Source organism: Myotis brandtii, unplaced genomic scaffold, assembly GCF_000412655.1.
Source record: "Myotis brandtii unplaced genomic scaffold, ASM41265v1 scaffold548, whole genome shotgun sequence".
NCBI classification, from domain to species: Eukaryota; Metazoa; Chordata; class Mammalia; order Chiroptera; family Vespertilionidae; genus Myotis; species Myotis brandtii.
This window is the reverse complement of record NW_005370031.1, coordinates 877,832-897,190: the sequence shown is the minus strand read 5'-3', so window position 1 is coordinate 897,190 and position 19,359 is coordinate 877,832. Positions and strand designations below refer to the sequence as shown.

General features: G+C 40.7%; 1 protein-coding gene across 1 annotated transcript; it reads right to left on the bottom strand.

Moving 5' to 3' along the window:
- Positions 1–296: 296 nt before the first annotated feature.
- Positions 297–2,078, bottom strand: LOC102263856 (histone-lysine N-methyltransferase, H3 lysine-36 and H4 lysine-20 specific). The gene has a single exon (XM_005878167.1). The coding sequence runs from the start codon at positions 2,076–2,078 to the stop codon at positions 297–299; it is 1,782 nt and encodes a 593-aa protein (XP_005878229.1).
- Between the last annotated feature and the right edge of the window lie 17,281 nt (positions 2,079–19,359).

Here is a 19,359-nt window from a genome sequence, read left to right as displayed (position 1 = left end):
TTATATTAAGCAGCTTATTAGGAAATTTGATAAGATCAGCTGAAACCAAGAAAAACGTGGCAAGTAACCCACTTCACAGATTATGATGTTAAATGATGTTTAGCTAAGAAGTTATCCCCAGTTAGAAGTTAGATGTCTCAAAACGTTATAGCAATATTCAAAGATCCTCTCCGGTGTTATTCAACTGATCATCAGAATGCTAACTTAGCAAATTGCCGGTGGCCCTGACAAATATTCACTGTCAGTATTTCAGAGACATCTTCTTAAAATAAAGATTCAGTGGGAGGATCACGTCACTATTTCCGATGCGAATGTTTGGAAATTGCCTTCGGTCTTACGCCCAAAAATCCACTGCAGTTTGGGGCTCCACATCTGCAAATGGTTTTTCCACTCCCAAGACTCTGTAAGTTGTAGTTGAAAGTAAGTTCTGTGCCTGCTTTAATGTCACACAGGGCAAATAGGCCAACACGGGTATCTCCTTTCACAGACCACTTCTGCGTTTCACAGTTGGGATCGCAGCAATGATTCATAAAGCGAGTATAATTACCCCTCGGTCCTGCATCAATTACTCTATCTCTATCTAAAGTGAGCATGTAAAAATTAGTGACACCGTGTTCTTGGGCCTGACGGATTCGAGCCCTGCATTCCACATCATCTATCAGTTCTCCCACATACTCACTCACAAATTCACCCTTTTGAATATCTGTTTTGGCTCGAAGACCCCAGCCCCTCTCCAATGTGCGAAAAATTTCCACCTCTGTGTACTGGCGCTTAACAAAGCACTGGTTTTGGCAGCGTTCTCCGGCTGGACATACTGCGGGGTGGCATTCATAGAAGAGCAGACGGTTGATACAGTCCGAGTATATCCCACAGGGATTTTCATCAGTTGCCCGGCAATTACATTGGGGGATTTCCGACAGGTCGACAGTGAAGATCTGTGCCCGACCAACAGGACGGTTCCTCTTTATATGTTTATAAGGCGCTGGCTTCTTATAGTTCTTTTGTTCTTCCTGCAGCTGCCTTCGTTCTTTTTGTGCCTTTAACTCTACAAACCTCGCTGCTGCCTCCCGCAGAGCTTCCTTATAGATGCCATGTCTTCCCCTACGGAGCTTGGCCCTGATGCTTAGGTCCTGCTCCAAGTAGGGGAAGACTCTGGCCTGATGGGTCCACGCATAGTCCTTGGAGCCGAAGAAGAACACGGGGAATTCCCCGATTTCATGTTCCATGTTACTCACACTAGCAGGTACAGCTTGAGGATGGCAGATCTCAGCGGGCCACCACCTGTGATGGCCAAATTTGACCCAAACAAGTTCCGTGTAGTGAGGTTTTTTACCAGCCCTGCAGTTGTTACAATACCAGCTGCCTTGAGGGAAGTCAATGCCCACGCATTTTAGGTGAAAAGAAGCAGGGCAAGCCTCACAGCACAGGAGCCTGCCCCCCTCTGAACAGACAAAACACCATCTAACGTTGACCTGTTCATGATCTTTGCAGCCCGGCCTAGGTGTAAAATGATTAGGGCAGATGATACTATTAGGTGTCAGGATTTTTGACCCAGCAGCCAGACAACAGTCATTGGCATGGTATGCCACGGGGCAGCGCACACATCTCATTAGGTGGTTTCTGGATGCACAAATGCTAGTTGAATTAGCAGACTGGCATGTTATACATGAATGGCGTGGGCAACGAAAGCCCCTGTCCTGCATGACAGTAGGTGGGTATTTCTGGACACAATTTTCGTGATAAAACTTTCCACACAAGGGCAGAAGGCACCTCTTAACGCCTGCTCCACTCCGTTTACAAGAAAAACATGTGTGGGTCCCTGAGCGACATTCATTGCAAATAAATTTCCTCCTGGGCACCTCTGTTAACCCCAGGCACTCTAAGTGAAAAGCCCCATGGCATCGACCCTCACACAATAGTAATGAACCTTCTTTCTCGCACTTCTGACAAACATCCTCCTTGAGTGCAGCAATGCCACCTCTTTCGCTGCGCCTTCTTTTAGGTGCACGCCTCCCTTGGTGGTCCTCCACTGCCTCTTCAGCAGCCTTCCTGATCTTCCCAGGCTTCTTGCGCTCCATCAGTTCTTCCTTGCAGAGCTATTCACAGCTCTTGACAGCAAGCACACATCTCTATTTTACCTGTTTGCAAACAAAATGCAAACAAGATTAGCCTTTAAAATAGCCTCTAAATGGTGTAAAAATAGATGGAATTAACATTTTTCATTTTGCCCCTGATTTGTTTTATGATACATTTCAGTATGTTTCACCAGTTGTAACTTCTTCAAATCGCATATAACTAGCTTCAAATATATCATTGAAAAGTGAGATATGGCCCTGGCTGGTTGGGCTCAGTGGATAGAGCATTTGCCTGTGGACTGAAGGGTCCCAGGTTCGATTCCGGTCAAGGGCACATACCTGGTTGCAGGCTCGATCCCCAGTGTGGGGCCTGCAGGAGGCAGCCGATCAATGATTCGCCCTCACCATTGATATTTCTCTCTGTGTGGCCCTATCCTTTCCTTCTGAAATCAAGAAAAAATATTTTTTTTTTGCAAAGTCAGAGATATGTGATATGGTGAAGAGTAGAAGTAAATTGGGAAATATACTTTTTATATCAATTACTTATCGAAGTGACTACAACCATTTCAACTTGTCTATTTGTAGCACTGTATTCATTCCTTTAACAGAGCATCAAACTCACTGAGATTAATTAATGGTAAAAGTAAACTATAGCCCGACCTGCATGGCACAGTGGTTGAGTGTTGATCTATGAACCAGGAGGTCACAGTTCAATTCCCTGTCAGGGCACATGCCAGGGTTGCAGGCTTGATCCTGTGTGAGGCCTGCAGGAGGCAGCCAATCAATGATTCTCTCATAATTGATGTTTCTATCTCTCCCTCTCCTTTCCTTTCTGAAGTCAATAAAAATATACTTAAAAAAAAGAAAAGAGTAAACTCTATATTGCTGAATATACATTATTTTTACTTGTTTTTTTTATTTTAAATGTCAGAACTGAAAGGATATATATTGACATACCATATATTTATGTAAATCATATATATTCATATGAATTATATTTTAATTGTATATTTATATCATTTAATATATTTCAATATTATTTATATATTTGTTATATATAAATTTGTATGTGTTTTATTCACATATATTTGAGGAATATATGTGAATATTTAAGCCACATCACTATCACTGCCATTGCTAATTATTTATCTGAATTTCTTTTGTGTTTAAGCAGCATGAACAATTAAAAAATGTAGGAAACAAATAATTTTACTCATAACTTGCATTGATTACCTTATTTAATTATGTAAAGTAGTTACAGTGTTTGCATCGGATCATATACAAGAATATGAGGGAAACAAAGGTATTTACTGAAAATTTGCATGACTTTCTGTCACAGACTCTTGTCCTATTCCCTTCCTTGTGTCTTTTTTCTTTTCAGTTTTAGGTACTGCCCACTTTTAAACATGCACTCCTGTGGAAGAGGGAGGAAATGCAGTTTTACATCCCAATGTGATGCTGTAGATATCATAACTGAGCTCTACATGCATGTGGCAGCTATATTACTATTTCCATGTCACAGCTATCTATATTATAATGCTTGCCAGAACAGAAATATCTTCTCCCTGAATTTCATCAGCATTAGATTAATTCACTGGCTCCAATGTTGACCAGAATAATGGTACTGGTGGGGTTAGAGTTCTGGACAACATCACAAAGTTATTTCTATCACCAAAGGATTAGCCTAAAGAATAGGTACAGTTCTAGTCAATCATTTTTATGCAGTTGCACTTGATGTCATTATGGGAAACTTGGAAGCTAGAATTAGAGTACATTTTTTATCCTTTAAGAAACTTTTCTAGCTCAGCAGATTATAAATACTACTAAATATTCTTCATAAATATCTGCATGATGCCATGTTTAGGATTAGACCCTAAAAACCCAGATATAAGTAAACATGAAAAAAGAGACTTTTGGACATTCACCATCACAGTTACAAGAAAAGGCAGCTCAGAAATAACCCACTCCTATATGGGCAATTAATCTATGACAAAGGGATCAAGAACATACAGTGGGGTAAAGACAGTTTCTTTGATAAATGGCATTGGGGAAACTGGACAGATACATGCATTAAAAAAATGACACTAGACTACCGTCTTACACCATATACAAGAATAAACTCAAAATGGATTAAATACTTAAATGCAATATCTGAAACCATGAAACTCCTAAAAGAAAATAGAGGCAGTACAATCTCAAACATTTCTCTTAGCAATATTTTTCTGACATATCTTCTTGTGTAAGGGAAACAAAAGAAAAAAATTAAACGTTGAGAATACATCAAATTAAAAAGTATTTACACACCAAGGGAAAACATCAACAAAATAAAAAGACAACCCACTGACTGGGAGAACATATTTGCCAATGATACATCCGGTAAGGGGTCAATATCCAAAATCTATAAAGAACTCAGACAGCTCAACGCTAGAAAAAGAAACAACCTAATTAAAATGTGGGTAGAAATGTGGGGAGCCGATATAGGGTAAGCCTCTGAACTGACCTGTTGGCAAAGTTACAAACAAGTCTTCTTCCAGTCTTAAACAACCCAATCCGAGAGGTGGCCGCTGATTTACATGCGCTGTCATTTAAAAAATAAAAATGGGGGAATTTGCCGGAAGCCGGTCCACCCTTACTGCTTGACACAGTCGCTGCAGGGAAGAAACATCTGCACAGCTTATGTTTCAAGGGACCTGGCGTATATGGCATATGTTTGCTCCGCCTCTTAGCGCTATGTGTTTTAAACAGGACCACCTCCCCAAGAAAGGTTGTTTCCCCAGGTGGGGATTTTTCCCTGGAGTTAGGGATTAACAGGACTAAGGAAGGGAATAAATCTGTAAAACCCCTTAACTAAGTGCCAGGCGGGTAGTTAATCACTTTATGAACAATCATGCTTAAGCTACATAATCTTTACTTAGGATAATCTCCTTCAGTTACTTCCTTGTAGCTTGATAGAACAACCTTGATAGAATAACCTTGGAATGGAGATAAGAAACGCCCTAACCTTTGGAATAGAATGGATAGGATTAAAGTCAACTGGTATAAATACAGATGTAACAAGACAATAAAAAGAGAACCTGGCTAGAGAACCTGGCTATGATGATCAATTGAACGCTGTCTCCATGTCATTCATTCTTTGCCGACTCTGTCCACACCTTTGGGAACCCCTGGACCAGCTGGGGCTGGACCCCAACAGATGGCCCCCCTGGCTGGAGAACCTGGAGAGAGAACCAACTATGCTGATCATCTGAATGCTGCCTCCATGTCCTTAATTCTTCGCCGACTCCATCCCCACCTTTGAGAACCCCTGGATCTGATGGGGCTGGACCCCAACATAGAAGGCCTGAATAGACACTTCTCCAAAGAAAACATACAGATGGCCAATAAATATATGAAGTTTTTCAACATCAATAATCATCAGAGAAATTCAATTCAAAACTACAATAAGATGCCACCTTACACCTGTCAAATTGGCTATCATCAATAAATCAACAAAAAACAAACAAAAAGTGTCAATGAGGATGTGGAGAAAATGGAATTCTAGTACACTATTGGTGGGAATGCAGTATGGTGCAACCACTATGGAAGACAATGTAGAGGTACCTCAAAAAATAAAAAAATTAAATTGCCTTATGACTCAGCAATTTCATTTCTGGGTATACATCCAAAGAAACTCAAAACACTAATTTGAAATAATATATGCACCCCCATGTATATTGCAGCATTGTTTACAATAGCTAATATATGGAAGCAACCCAAGTGTCCATCAATAGAGGAGTGGCTTAAAAAGCTGTTGTACTTGTACACAATGGAATATTGCTTGACTATAAAAAAAGAATGAACTCTTAACTTTTGTGACAGTATGGATGGATCCAGAGGGTATTATGCTAAGTGAAATAAGTTAGACAGAGAAAGACATAAACCTAAACCTGATATTGTAATACTTACACATGGGGCCAGGTGGGTACTTGAAATATCGGGGGGGACCACTCTGGAAAGTATGTGACTGTCTAACCACTATGCTGTACATATGAAACTAATACAGAACAATATTGAATGTAAACTGTAATTGAAAGAAAAAAAAAGGAGCTTGTGGTTGATGAACAGGTGGAGTTGCTGGGACTGTGGCACCTCTGCAGAGAGCATGGAAGGTCCGTGCCCCATCCCACATACCTTGTTGTCTGCCTGTCTTCTGATTGGCTATTCCTGAGTTCGCAGATGCTTACAGAAGGTATGATACCTGTGTCAGAAGCAAATGACAGTTTATTAGAGCAAAGCAGTATCCACAGTATCAGCATTTGTGTCAATTCCATGAGCCCCAGTTTCCACAGGGCAACAAGAAAAAGAATGAATGGGTGCCAGTTATCATGTGAGAAATGGCCCATGGTGAAGTGATTATTTCCAAGTGGATTGGCTGTGAGTAAACTTTTGGCAATGCCATTACCCTCCTGACATTCAAGTCTCCAAAAGCAGCTGTGCCAGCCATCCTGTACAGAAAGTGTTTAAGGAGCTGAACACTGGCAAACTGAGGCCCAAATTATTCAGCCTACCCTTGGACATATGCAGGAGGCATGTCAATGTCATGTCATTGGATCACCATTCTTACTTTGAACCAAATCAACAAGTCTTGAAAGTCAGATCTAGCCATTCCTCCACCCACCAATTGTACTTCACACAGCAAACTGAACCTTTTAAAATCAAGATATGGAGCGCCTCAAAGTCATGATAAAAAAGACTAACAAGGATGGTGAAATTCGGTGATCAGAGGTTACGTTTTCAAAGGGGCTGGCCTGCCCCTGAATGGATGAACTCAGGACATGAACCTATTTGCATCCTGTTTTAAACTAATTTCCAATCACTCCTGGTCTGCCTAGAACTACGGAATCATCAATGTTTCTATCATTGATACCTGATGTTTCTTTTTTAAATCTTTATTATTGAGAGTATTACAGATGTCCCTCTTTTTTCCCCCATTGCCCACATCCACCCAGTTCCCGCCATGCCCCAGGCCTTCACCATATTGTCTGTGTCCATAGGTAATGCATATATGCATATAAGATCTTTGTTTAATCTCTGCCAGCCCCGCTTCCTTCCTTCTGAGATTCTTCAGTCATTACTGGAGTTTCCTTTGATTTTGTGAGCTCTTCTCTCTCTAGCCCTGAAAGGTAGAGTTACTGTACTCTGTATGAATTCATGGCATGATACAACTAATTTACGAGTCTTTTATAAATAAAGCTTGTGTTAACTAAAAAATAATAGTACTGTATTGTATATTTGAAAGTTGCTGATAGGGTAGATCTTAGAAGTTCTCATTACCAGAAAAAAATAATTGTAACTGTATGATGACGGATATTAACTAGACTTACTGTGGTAATCATTTCACAATATAAAAATACCAAATCATCATGAAACCAATATAATATGTCAATTATATCTTAATTTTAAAAATCCATTAAAGAGAAAAGAAAGAATAGAGACCATAAGAACAAGAAATTAGGAAAAAACAGGTTAATTTGAAAAATAACTTAAACAACATCTAGAAATAAAAATAGTTATCGAAATTAAAATCCCAGTGGACACAACATAGAAATATATAAAACAGGCAACATTTTCAAGGAACTGGAGAAAGAATACCATATTAAACCCAAAGAAACAGAACATAGGAAATAATTTTTTAAAAAGCAGAAAGGATGAATTAGAAGACAATGGAGTCAACTAACAAAAGCTTATTCTTTGAAAAGATTGATATAACAGTTGTATAGATATTATCAATTACAAAAGAAAGAAACAGAAGTGACATTGGTTAAACAATTTTGTGCAAAATATAGGTGCAGAAGGTTTTAAATAAATATTATAAGAGAACACCATAAATATCATTAATGAATGGTGGTTTTTACATGAAGATATAATTTATCTAATAAATTCACAAGAAATAATAGAAAATTAATGCTGTGTAACACTTAATTAATTCATTTATAAATATGCTAATCTTCAAACACTGCAAACATTAAACAGAAAGGGAGACAGATACTAGATTCCTCTTAATAAGAGTTCACAGTATCACCAATGGAATGGTCTTTCCAAACAAAAAAAGAGAGAGGAAAAAGTTAAACGTTAGTCTGATCAAACTTCTGCTGATTTAAAGAATTACTGGCAGAGAAGGACAACAGTGTTGCGATCAGCAACATCCAGGACATATGAAACTAGCCAGAACATAAGATGTGTGTGTTTGTTTTTAACAACAAAAAAAGACAAGGAAAAAGAGATAATGATTGTATCTTGGGGGAGATATGATGTATAAATTAATGGACATAAAAAGCAGTGAAATGAATAGACTCTATTTGACCATAAGTCAAGGGGGAAACTTTATTTTTTTTTAAATATTCTTTATTGTTTTTTTAATTTTTTTATTGATTAAGTTATTACATATGTGTCCTTATCCCCACGTTACCCCCTATACCCCAAAGTATTACAGATGTTCCCCCTTTTCCCCCATTGACCTCCTCCACCCTGCACCCCCCTCTGTGTCAGCCAGATAAAGCTGAAAAATAACTGGTGGTTTTAATGTATTCAGGTGGATATGTAGTGTTGGTTTATGCTTCATAAAGACTACTTATATTTTAGAAACAGATACTAGAATATTTAACATTAAAAAGATATATAATCTAGGATTTGTTTCTTATCATTTCAGGGGCAAGAGATGAGGGTAGGCATGCGTATAAATGGAACCCTATTGGCCATGTATTAATGATTGATTGTTGATTCTGATGTCAGGTATATTAGTTTTATTATACTATTCTCTCTACTGTTGTATATGTTTTAGAATTTCTACAATATATAGAATATATATGTAGCCATTAAATAGGAAACCCCAAGTGAAAATAGACTACTATTTAGAAAAATATTACCAAATAGAATTACAAAATTGTAATTGAGAAATACAAACTGAAACTATCCTTAAAACTCCAGCCACTTTTAAATGTTTTCAAACACAGCAGTTGGGCCCAGTTCTATCAAATCATAAGCAAACAAAATTAACCACCATATTATGTATACACACCCAAAGATGGGAAAGTTTTCAATTCATTTTCCCAGGCTAGCTCTTTAAGAAACACAGATGAGGACACCCTGAAAACAGAACTCTGATCCAAGCTCACCCACATAAACACAAAGATCCTAAAGAAATTCCTAGAGGGTTCTATACAGCAGTGAATTAAATGGGAAAAAAGAGGCTGAATCCAAGAAAAGTAAAGAAGACATACTATTAGAAAAAAAAACCTATCTATTACCACGGCTTTAAAAAAAAAAAAAAAAAAACGTAACACAAAAGCATGATGATTCCTTTTAGCAAACTAACATTAGAGGGGAATTTGCATTTCTTAAAATCCATAGCAAACAACCTTCAATGTGAAATGTTTGTCTCATTCCCATTAATGAAAGGAATGAGACATACAGACATTGCAGTTTGCTACCAACTCTACTGTGGAAAACTGGACCAGAAGGTATAGCCACAGGTTAAGAACACAAAAATAAGTAAAAGCTAGGAATATTTTTTAAGATATAAATTATTTGTCATAAACACGATAATCATTTTAGAAAATACAAAGGAAAAGGCCAGGGGTTATTGAAATGAATAAGTGACTGAAAACTTATAGACAACAATATTAAAATCAAGAGCCTTACCTTACAATGCAATAATTATTATTAGCACACGCATATATTTGTTATGAAAGAGAGTAAAAATTTCATTACACTGTGCAATGTTAGGTAAGATCAAATGATGTGGCTCTCACAATTATGCAGATCACCCTCTTCCCTGTACAAAACAGATCTTTTCGAACAAGAAGTTGTCAAAAGTCAGTCCAGATAGTGAGGAGATCCCATCATCATGATTCATTTTCTCTGACAGTTCAGAACTTCTCCTGGCCTGTTTAGATTGCGCTGCAGCTCCTCGGCCTCATGCCAAGCCTGGGATGTAGAGGCACTGTCTGCAGGGGTTGAATTTGAGAAACTATCCAGAGCTTACAGCAAGCATGTCAAACTCACGGCCCGCGGGTCACTTGTGTCCCAAAACGAATATTTTTGTGGCCCAGCCGATACAACAGTATGTAAGAAATGTTTTAATAAAAATTTCATAACTTAATTTTTACAATATCCTGTTATACATAATTATTACTAAAGAACTACAACGTTCGTTAATGACTGATGCCTATAATCATGTTACATCATTTCCCTTACATGCCTTATGCGCAGGTGCACCATTTCTCTCCACTAATACCAGCAGGGAATATTTTAGCAGCCAATTGCCACGCCATTAGTCTTGGCCTGACCTGTTTGGTGTGTGCAACAGGAAATATTTCACTTTCGGAGAACAAGAAAAATAAATTTATTTGCGTTATGCTTATTTGTGCAGTTATTCAGTGTCGTAAATTAATGTTCAAGAAAAAATATTAATTTTTATTAAAATGTTCTATTATTTTGTTAACGATGACTCATTTATTTCAGCCCTTTGTTTTCAGAATGTCTCTATAGAAATAAACCTACGTTTCTATGAAAATTGAAGCTTTTGCTTTATTGCAGCCCACACAAACTTACACCTTGTTTATTTGGCCTGTTAGCCTTTGAGTTTGACATGCTTGGCTTACAGGGAGGTGCTATTTTCCAAGGCGTCTTTCATTTAAGAACCAAGAGACACCTGACAAACTGGCTCTGAAGGGAGAAATTTGAGTATCACCCACACCATCAGACAGAGAGCACCACAGCATTGCGCACCCAGGGTGGCTCAGGGCAGGAGGAGCTGAGTTGTGGTGCATTCACTTCCATCTCTGGCATGTGCAGTAGGTGAGACCACCAGTGAGAAGGCAGGCCTCCCATCTCTGCCACAAGTAAAGTAAGGATACAGAGTAAAGTTAGAGGGAATCCCCTCTCCCAAGAGGCAGAAGGCCCCACACTCCTGTCCTTCCTTCAGCCCTAGAAGGTTGCAGGCAGGGGTGGCCTGATCGATTGCCCTCAGAATTCTCTTTCTGGAAATTCTGATAATTAATAGCATTGGACTAGGAGATCGGCATCAAGTCAGGAGGAAAGATTCCAGCTCCATTTGGGAGTCTGTGAAGGACTCTATGGGAATATGGCGGCCAGAGCTCCCCTCCCCTAAGGCAGGGGAAGCGCCAGGGAGTCCGGCACCTGCCATCAGCCCTGAGAGACTCCAGGCAGGGGTGGCTGAAAGTGACACCCCTGACTTCCCTGGCTGGTGGCTCCAAGAAGTGAGGATATTTGGTCAAGGTTTCAGCTTCAGGCCATGTGCCGCCCCTCCCCCACAGCAGAATAAGCCCCTCGGAGCCCAGCTCCAGCCATCAACCCCGGGAGACCCCACTCAGGGATATCACCCAGAGCACTACGCTCCCAGGGTGGCCCCGGGGGCAGGAGGAGCCGGCCTTGTGACGCATTTACTTACATCTCTGGCAATTGTAGTAGGTTAGACCACACGTAAGAAAGGACGCCTCCGCATCCAGTCACCAGAGAGAGGCCAGTCTCTGCCACGGTAAGGTAAGGGTACGGAATAAGGTTTGAGGGAACCCTCTAACCCATAGAGACACAAAGCCCCACAGTCCTGCCCCGCCATCAGCCCTATAAGCTTCCAGGCAGGGATGATCGGATCCCCCGCCTTAAGAATTCCTCTTCTGGGACTTGAGCATTGGGCATTCGGCCTCAGGTCAGCAAAGAGGATTCCAGCTCAGCTCCATTTAGAAGTCTGGGAAGGACCCTTGGGAATATGGCGGCCAGAACTCCCCTCCCCACAGCAGGGGAAGTGCTGGGGAGCCCTATATGTTTCCAGGCAGGGATGATCCAATCTACTGCCTTCACAATTCTCCTTCTGAGATCTGAGAATTAGGTGTTGGGCCTCAGGTCAGGAAAGAGGATTCCAGCTGGGCTCCATTTAGGAGTCTGTGAAGGACTCTATGGGAATATGGCGGCCAGAGCTCCGCTCCCCCTACCTCAGAGGAAGCCCTGGGGAGCCCTATATGTTTCCAGGCCGGGATGACACGATCCACTGCCTTCACATTCCCCTTCTGGGATCTGAGAATTAGGTGTTGGGCCTCAGGTCAGCAAAGAGGATTCCAGCTCGGCTCCATTTAGGAGTCTGGGAAGGACCCTTGGGAGCATGGCGGCTGGAATTCCCCTCCCCCTACCGCAGAAGAAGCCCGGGGAGCCCTATAAATTTCCAGGCAGGGATGATCTAATCCACTGCTTTCACAACTCTCCTTCTGAGATCTGAGAATTAGTTGTTGGGCCTCAGGTCAGCAAAGAGGATTCCAGCTCGGCTCCATTTAGGAGTCTGTGAAAGACTCAATGGGAATATGGCGGCCAGAGCTCCGCTCCCCCTACCTCAGAGGAAGCCCTGGGGAGCCCTATATGTTTCCAGGCCGGGATGACACGATCCACTGCCTTCACATTCCCCTTCTGGGATCTGAGAATTAGGTGTTGGGCCTCAGGTCAGCAAAGAGGATTCCAGCTCGGCTCCATTTAGGAGTCTGTGAAAGACTCAATGGGAATATGGCGGCCAGAGCTCCGCTCCCCCACAGCAGGGGAAGCGCCAGGGAGTCCGGCACCTGCCATCAGCCCTGAGAGACTCCAGGCAGGGGTGGCTGAAAGTGACACCCCTGACTTCCCTGGCTGGTGGCTCCAAGAGGTGAGGAGGCTATTTGGTCAGGGTTTCAGCTTCAGGCCATGTGCCGCCCCTCCCCCACAGCAGAATAAGCCCCTCGGAGCCCAGCTCCAGCCATCAACCCTGGGAAACTCCACTCAGGGGTATCATCCTCACTATCGGACAGAGGGCACCAATCATTATGCTCCCAGGGTGACCCGGGGGCAGGAGGAGCCGGCCTTGTGACGCATTTACTTACATCTCTGGCAATTGTAGTAGGTTAGACCACACGTAAGAAAGGACGCCTCCGCATCCAGTCACCAGAGAGAGGCCAGTCTCTGCCACGGTAAGGTAAGGGTACGGAATAAGGTTTGAGGGAACCCCCTATCTCACGACACACAACGCCCCACCGTCCTTCTCCGCCATCAGCTCTATAAGTTTCCAGGAAGGAACGGCCCAATCCACTGCCTTTAGAATTCTCTTGGTGGAATCTCAGAGAGGTAGGCGTTCGGCCTGAGGTCCGCAAAGTGGTTTACAGCTCAGCTTCATTTGGGAGTCCATGAAGGACCCGATGGGAATATGGCAGCCAGAGCTTCTCTCCCCCACTTCAGAGGAAGCTCCAAGGAGCCCCCCCCCCATCAGCACTGAGACACTCGAGGCAGGAGTGGCTTAAATGGCACCCCCTGACTTCCCGGGCTTTTGGTGGCTCCAGGAAATGACGGTTTCTGCCTCGAGCCATGCTCCGCCCCTCCCCACAGCAGACTAGGCTCCCCAAAGTCAGGTTCCTGCTCTCAACCCTGGGAGACCCCAGGTGGGGGTGACTGAAAGTAGTTCACCCAACTTCCCCAGCTGGTTGCTCCAGGGGACAAAGAGGATTTTTACCAGAGCCTCCTGTCCGCGTCTTTTTTATTTTTTAATCTTACCACTACACCTGAACCTGCTATACATGGGTACTTGGAAATGTTTTTCTTGCCACTCCATGAACGGACCCTATTTCCATTGGCAACACTGTGTCCAGGATGCTGGGTGGTAATAGAAATTTTTATCAATAATGTTTGTCAAGTGAATAAATCTGGGTTGATCCCATGACACAGTTATGCTTTCTACCCTTGATTGCTTTGCAATATTGCTCAGTTGTCCTGTTGGCTTTCTCATTTCACCTGGTAGCTTTCCAAACCTTCAGTAGCTGGAATCTCCATCTATCCCCTAATTCTTTTTTTTAATATATTTTTTATTGCGGATAGTATTAGAGATATCTCCCATTTCTCCCCTTTCCCCCCCTCCTACCAGCCCCTATCCACTCACCCCAGGTCTGCACTACCCTATTGTCCATGTCCATGGGCTATGCCTATCCTATATAATAAAAGCATAATATGCAAATTGAGTGAATGGTGGAACGACCAATCAGCAGGGGGTGGGACCAGTGAGCAGGCGGCACCAGGCACCAGGCCAGCCAATGAAAGTGCCAGCAGGTAGAAGGAGGGAACAGCAATGGGGGAGGGGGCCTGGCAACCAGCGGCAGCAGCAAGGTGATAGAGGTGGTGCTGGCACCGTCCCCTGATTGGCCTGTCTGGTCGCCTCCCACAGAGGGAGGCCAGACTGTGGCTTAGGCCCGCTCTCCATGGGGAGCTGGTCTAAGCCATCAGTCGGACATCCCCTGAGGGCTCCCAGACTGTGAGAGGGTGCATGCTGGGCTGAGAGGACCCTCCCTCCCCCAGTGCATGAATTTTTGTGCATCAGGCCTCTAGTAAGTATATAAATTCTTTGGTTTATCTCTTCTCATCTCACTAACCCCACATGGAGGTATGTCAGTCTGTTCCATGTCTCCCTGCTTCGGGTCTTATTTTGTTAGTCAATTTATTTTCTTCATTAGATTACACAAATAAGTGAGATCATGTGATATTTCTCTTTCTCAGTTTTGCTTATTTCACTTAGCATAATATTTTCCAGGTCCATCCATGCAGTCCCAAAGGGTAAGAGATCCTTTTTTTACAGCTGTGTAGTATTTCATAGTGTAAATGTCCCACTGCTTTTTATCTATTCATCTACTGATGGGAACTTGAGCTGTTTCCAAATCTTAGCTATTGTAAATAAGGCTGCTATGAACATAGGGGTGCATATATTCTTTTTTAATTTGGGGGGGTTAGGATATATTACCAGAAGTGGGATTGCTGGGTCAAATGAAGGTTCCATTTTTAATTTTTTGTGAAATCTCCATACTGTTTTCCATAGTGGTTTCACCAGTCTGCATTCCCCCTAGCAGTAAATTGGTGTTCCTTTTTCTCACATCCTCCCCAGCATTTGTTGTTTGTTGATTTTTTTAATGATAGCCATTGTGACAGGTGTGAGGTGATATCTCATTGTGGTTTTAACTTGCGTTTCTCTGATGATTAGTGACTCTGAGCATATTTTCATGTGTCTCTTGGCAGTTTGTATGTCCTCTTTGGAGAAATGTCTATTCATGTCTTCTGCCCATTTTTTAATTGGATTGCTTGTCTTCCTTTTGTTAAGTTCTATGAGTACTTTCTAGATTTTGGATATTAAGGCTTTATCAGATGTATCATTGACAAATATGTTCTCACATGCAGTGGATTCCCTTTTCATTTTGATGGTGGTTTCCTTTGCTGTGCAGAAGCTTTATATTTTGATGTAGTCCCATTTCTTTCTCTTTAGTTTCCTTTGCTCTAGATGTATCTGTAAATATATTGCTACATGAGATGTCTGAGATTTTACTGCCTGTGTTCTCCTCTTAAGATTTTTATAGCTTCACTACAGGCCCAGTGCATGAAATTCGTGCATGGGTAGGGTCCCTAGTGGCTGCCGGCTGGGGGCGCCTCCCCTCCCCTGGCCACCTGCCACTACCACTGCTGCCAGCCCCACCCCCTGGTCGAACTCCAGGTTGAGGGGACAATTTTCATATTAGGCTTTTATTATATAGGATGCCTTACATTTAAGTCTTTTATCTACCTTGAGTTTATTTTTGTGTATGGTTTAAGTTGGTGGTCTAGTTTCATCTTTTTGGATGTGTCTGTCCAGTTTTCCCAGAACCATTTGTTGAAGAGACTGTATTTACTCCATTGTATGTTCTTGCCTCCTTTGTCAAATATTAATTGACTGTAATGGTGTAGATCAATTTCTGGGGTCTCTGTTCTGATCCATTGGTCTATGTGCCTGTTGTTGTGCCAGTACCAGGCTATTTTGGTTATAATGGCTTTAAAGTATAGTTTGATATCTGGTATTGTGATCCCTCCTACTTTGTTCTTATTTCTTAAGATTGCTGTAGCTTTTCAGGGTCTTTTATGTTCTATATAAAATTTTTGAGTCGCCAAACCGGTTTGGCTCAGTGGATAGAGCATCGGCCTGCGGACTCAAGGGTCCCGGGTTCGATTCCGGTCAAGGGCATGTACCTTGGTTGCGGGCACATCCCTACTGGGGGCTGTGCAGGAGGCAGCTGATCGATCTCTCTCATCGATGTTTCTAACTCTCTATCCCTCTCCCTTCTTCTCTGTAAAAATTCAATAAAATATATTTAAAAAAAAATTTTTTTTGAGTATTTGTTCTAGTCCTGCAAAGTATGTCATTGGTATTTTAATAGGGATTGCATTTAATTTGTAGATTGCTTTGGGGAGTATGGGCATTTTAATGATGTTGATTCTTCTAATCCATGAACATGATATATGCTTTCATTTGTTTATATCTTCCTCTATTTTATTTTCAGTGTCCTATAGTTTTCCAAGTACAGGTCTTTTACCTCCTTGGTTAAGTTTATTTCTAAGAATATTTTGTTGTTGTTGCAATGGTAAATGGGATTACTTTTTTATTTTCTCTTTCTGAGACTGCATTATTGGTGTATAAAAATGCCATTGATTTGTGGATGTTAATTTTGTGTCCTGCTACCTGAAATAATTCATTTATTAAGTCTAGTAGTTTCCTGATGGAGTCTTTAGAGTTTTCTATATTCAATATCATGTCATCTAAGAATAACGAGACTTTTATTTTCTCCTTTCCAATTTGAATGCCTTTTATCTCTTCTTGTCTGATTGCTGTAGCTAGGACTTCCAGTATTATGTTGAATAAGTGTGGTGGAAGCGGAAATGCTTTTAGTTTTTGCCCATTGAGTATTATGTTGGTTGTAATTTTATTATGATCTCTCTATTCTCACTTTACTGAGATGTTTTTAATCAAAAAAAAGGTGCTGTATTTTTTCTAATGCTATTTTTGCATCTATAGATACTATAATGTGGTTTTTATCTTTCAATTTGTTCATGGATGTATCACATTTATTGATTTGTGAATATTGTAGCAGCCTTGCATCCCTAGAATAAATCCCTCTTGATCATGGTGTATGATCTTTTAATATATTGCTTGATCTGATTAGCTAATATTTTGTTGAGGATTTTAGCATCTGTGTTCATCCAGGATATGGGCCTGAAATTTTCTTTCTTTGTAGTACAGTGGGGCCTTGACTTACGAGTTTAATTCGTTCTGAGACCGAGCTCATTAAGGAGCTCGTTAACTCAAATTACTCTATCAACTCAATGCAAAAAATCTGCTGAGAGACAACTGGTATCTCAAAAAACTCGTTAGTCGGGACACTCGTAAGTCAAGGCCCCACTGTATCTTTAGCTGGTCTTGGAATTGGGATAATGCTGGACTTCATAAAAAGAGCTTGGAAGTGTTCCTTCCTCTTGAACTTTTTGGAATAGCTTGAGGAGGATAGGTGTTAGTTCCTCTGAATGTTTGGTAAAACTCACCTACAAACCCATCTAGTCCAGGACTTTTGTTTGCTGGAAGTGTTTTTAATTACTGCTCCAATTTCATCAGTTGTTATTGGCCTACTCAGGTTTTCTGATTCTTCCTGATTGAGTTTTGAAAGATTGCATGTTTCTAGGAATTTGTCCATTTCATCCAGGTTTTCCAGTTTGTTGGCATATAGTTCTTCATAGTATTTGCTTACAATCCTTTGTATTTCTGTGGTGTCCATTGTTATATCACTTATTTCATTTCTGATTTTATTTATTTGGGTCCTCCTTCTTTGTTTCTTGATGTCTGGCTAGAGATTCATCAATCTATTCAAAGAACTAGCTCTTGGATTTATTGTTCTTTTGTACCTTTTTTTTTTTAGTATCTCTGTCATTTATTTCAGCTCTGATCTTTATTATTTCCTTCCTTCTACTACCTCTGGGCATTTCTTGCTGTTCTCTTTCTAAGTCATTTAATTGTAGAGTTAGTTTATTAGTCCTTTTTCTTGCTTTTTGAGGTAGGTCTGTAGTGCTATGAATTTCCCTCTCAGGATTACTTTTACCATGTCCCATAGGTTTTGGGTGGTTGTGTGTTCATTTTCATTTGTTTCCAGGAAGTTTTTAATTTCTTGTTTGATCTCATTGGTAATCCATTAATTGTTTAATAACATGCTATTTAGCTTTCATATATTTGAGTGTTTTTTGAGTTTTTTTATTGTAGTTGATTTCTAATTTTATGCACTTTTGATCTGAGAAGATGCTTGGTATTATATAAATCTTCTTGAATTTGTATAGACTTGTTTTGTGCCCTAACATGTGGTCTATCTTTGAGAATGTTCCATGTGCACTGGAGAAGAATGTATATTCTGTTGCTTTGGGGTGAAATGTTCTGTACATATTATTTAGATCCATCTAATCCAGTGTGTCATTTAAGGCCTCTGTTTCCTTGTTAATTTTTTGCCTGGAAGATCTATCCAGTGATGTCAGTGGGGTGATAAAGCCACTTACTATAACTGTATCGCTGCCAATCTCTTCCATAAAGTCCATTAAGAGTTTTTTATGTATTTGGATGCTCCTATATTGGGTGCATATATGTTTACAAGGGTTATATTTTCTTGTTGAATCATTTACTTAAGTATTATGAAGTGGACTTTCTTTGTCACTTGTGGCCTTTGTTTTGAAGTTTATTTTGTCTGATATGAGTATTGCTACCCCAGCTTTTTTCTCCTTAACATTTGCATGGAATATATTTTTCCATCCCTTCACACTCTGTGTGTATCTTTTGTTCTGAGGTTTGTCTCTTGCAGAAAGCATATATGTGGCTCATGTTTTCTTATCCATTCAATCACCTTATGTTTTGTAATTAATTTAATTTAAGGTTATTATGGATAGGTATTTATTTATTGCCATTTTTATTTTATTTATGCCTATGATTCTCTCTCCCTTCTTTTCTTCTTAAAGCAGTCCCTTTAACTTTTCTTGCTTTGCTGGTTTGCTGGTAATATTCTCCTTTAACCTTTTCTTTTTTTCTTCTTCTTTTTTTTTTGTCTGGAAAGTTTTTATTTTACCTTCAATTTTAAATGATAGCCTGGCTGGATACAGTGGTCTTGAATTTAGGCCCTTGCTTTTTATTACTTTGAGTACTTCATGCCACTCCCTTCTGGCCTGAATTGTTTCTACTGAGAAGTCAGTTGATATTCTAATGAGAACTCCTTTGTAGATAATTTTCTGTCCCTCTCTGTTACCTTTAAGATTCTTTCTTTGTCTTTAACATTTTCCATTTTAATTATGATGTGTCTAGGTTTGGATCTCTTTGTGTTCATCTTGCTTGGGACTCTCTGTGTCTCCTGAACTTTTGTGGCATTTTCCTTCACCAGGTTGGGGAAGCTTTCTGTCATTC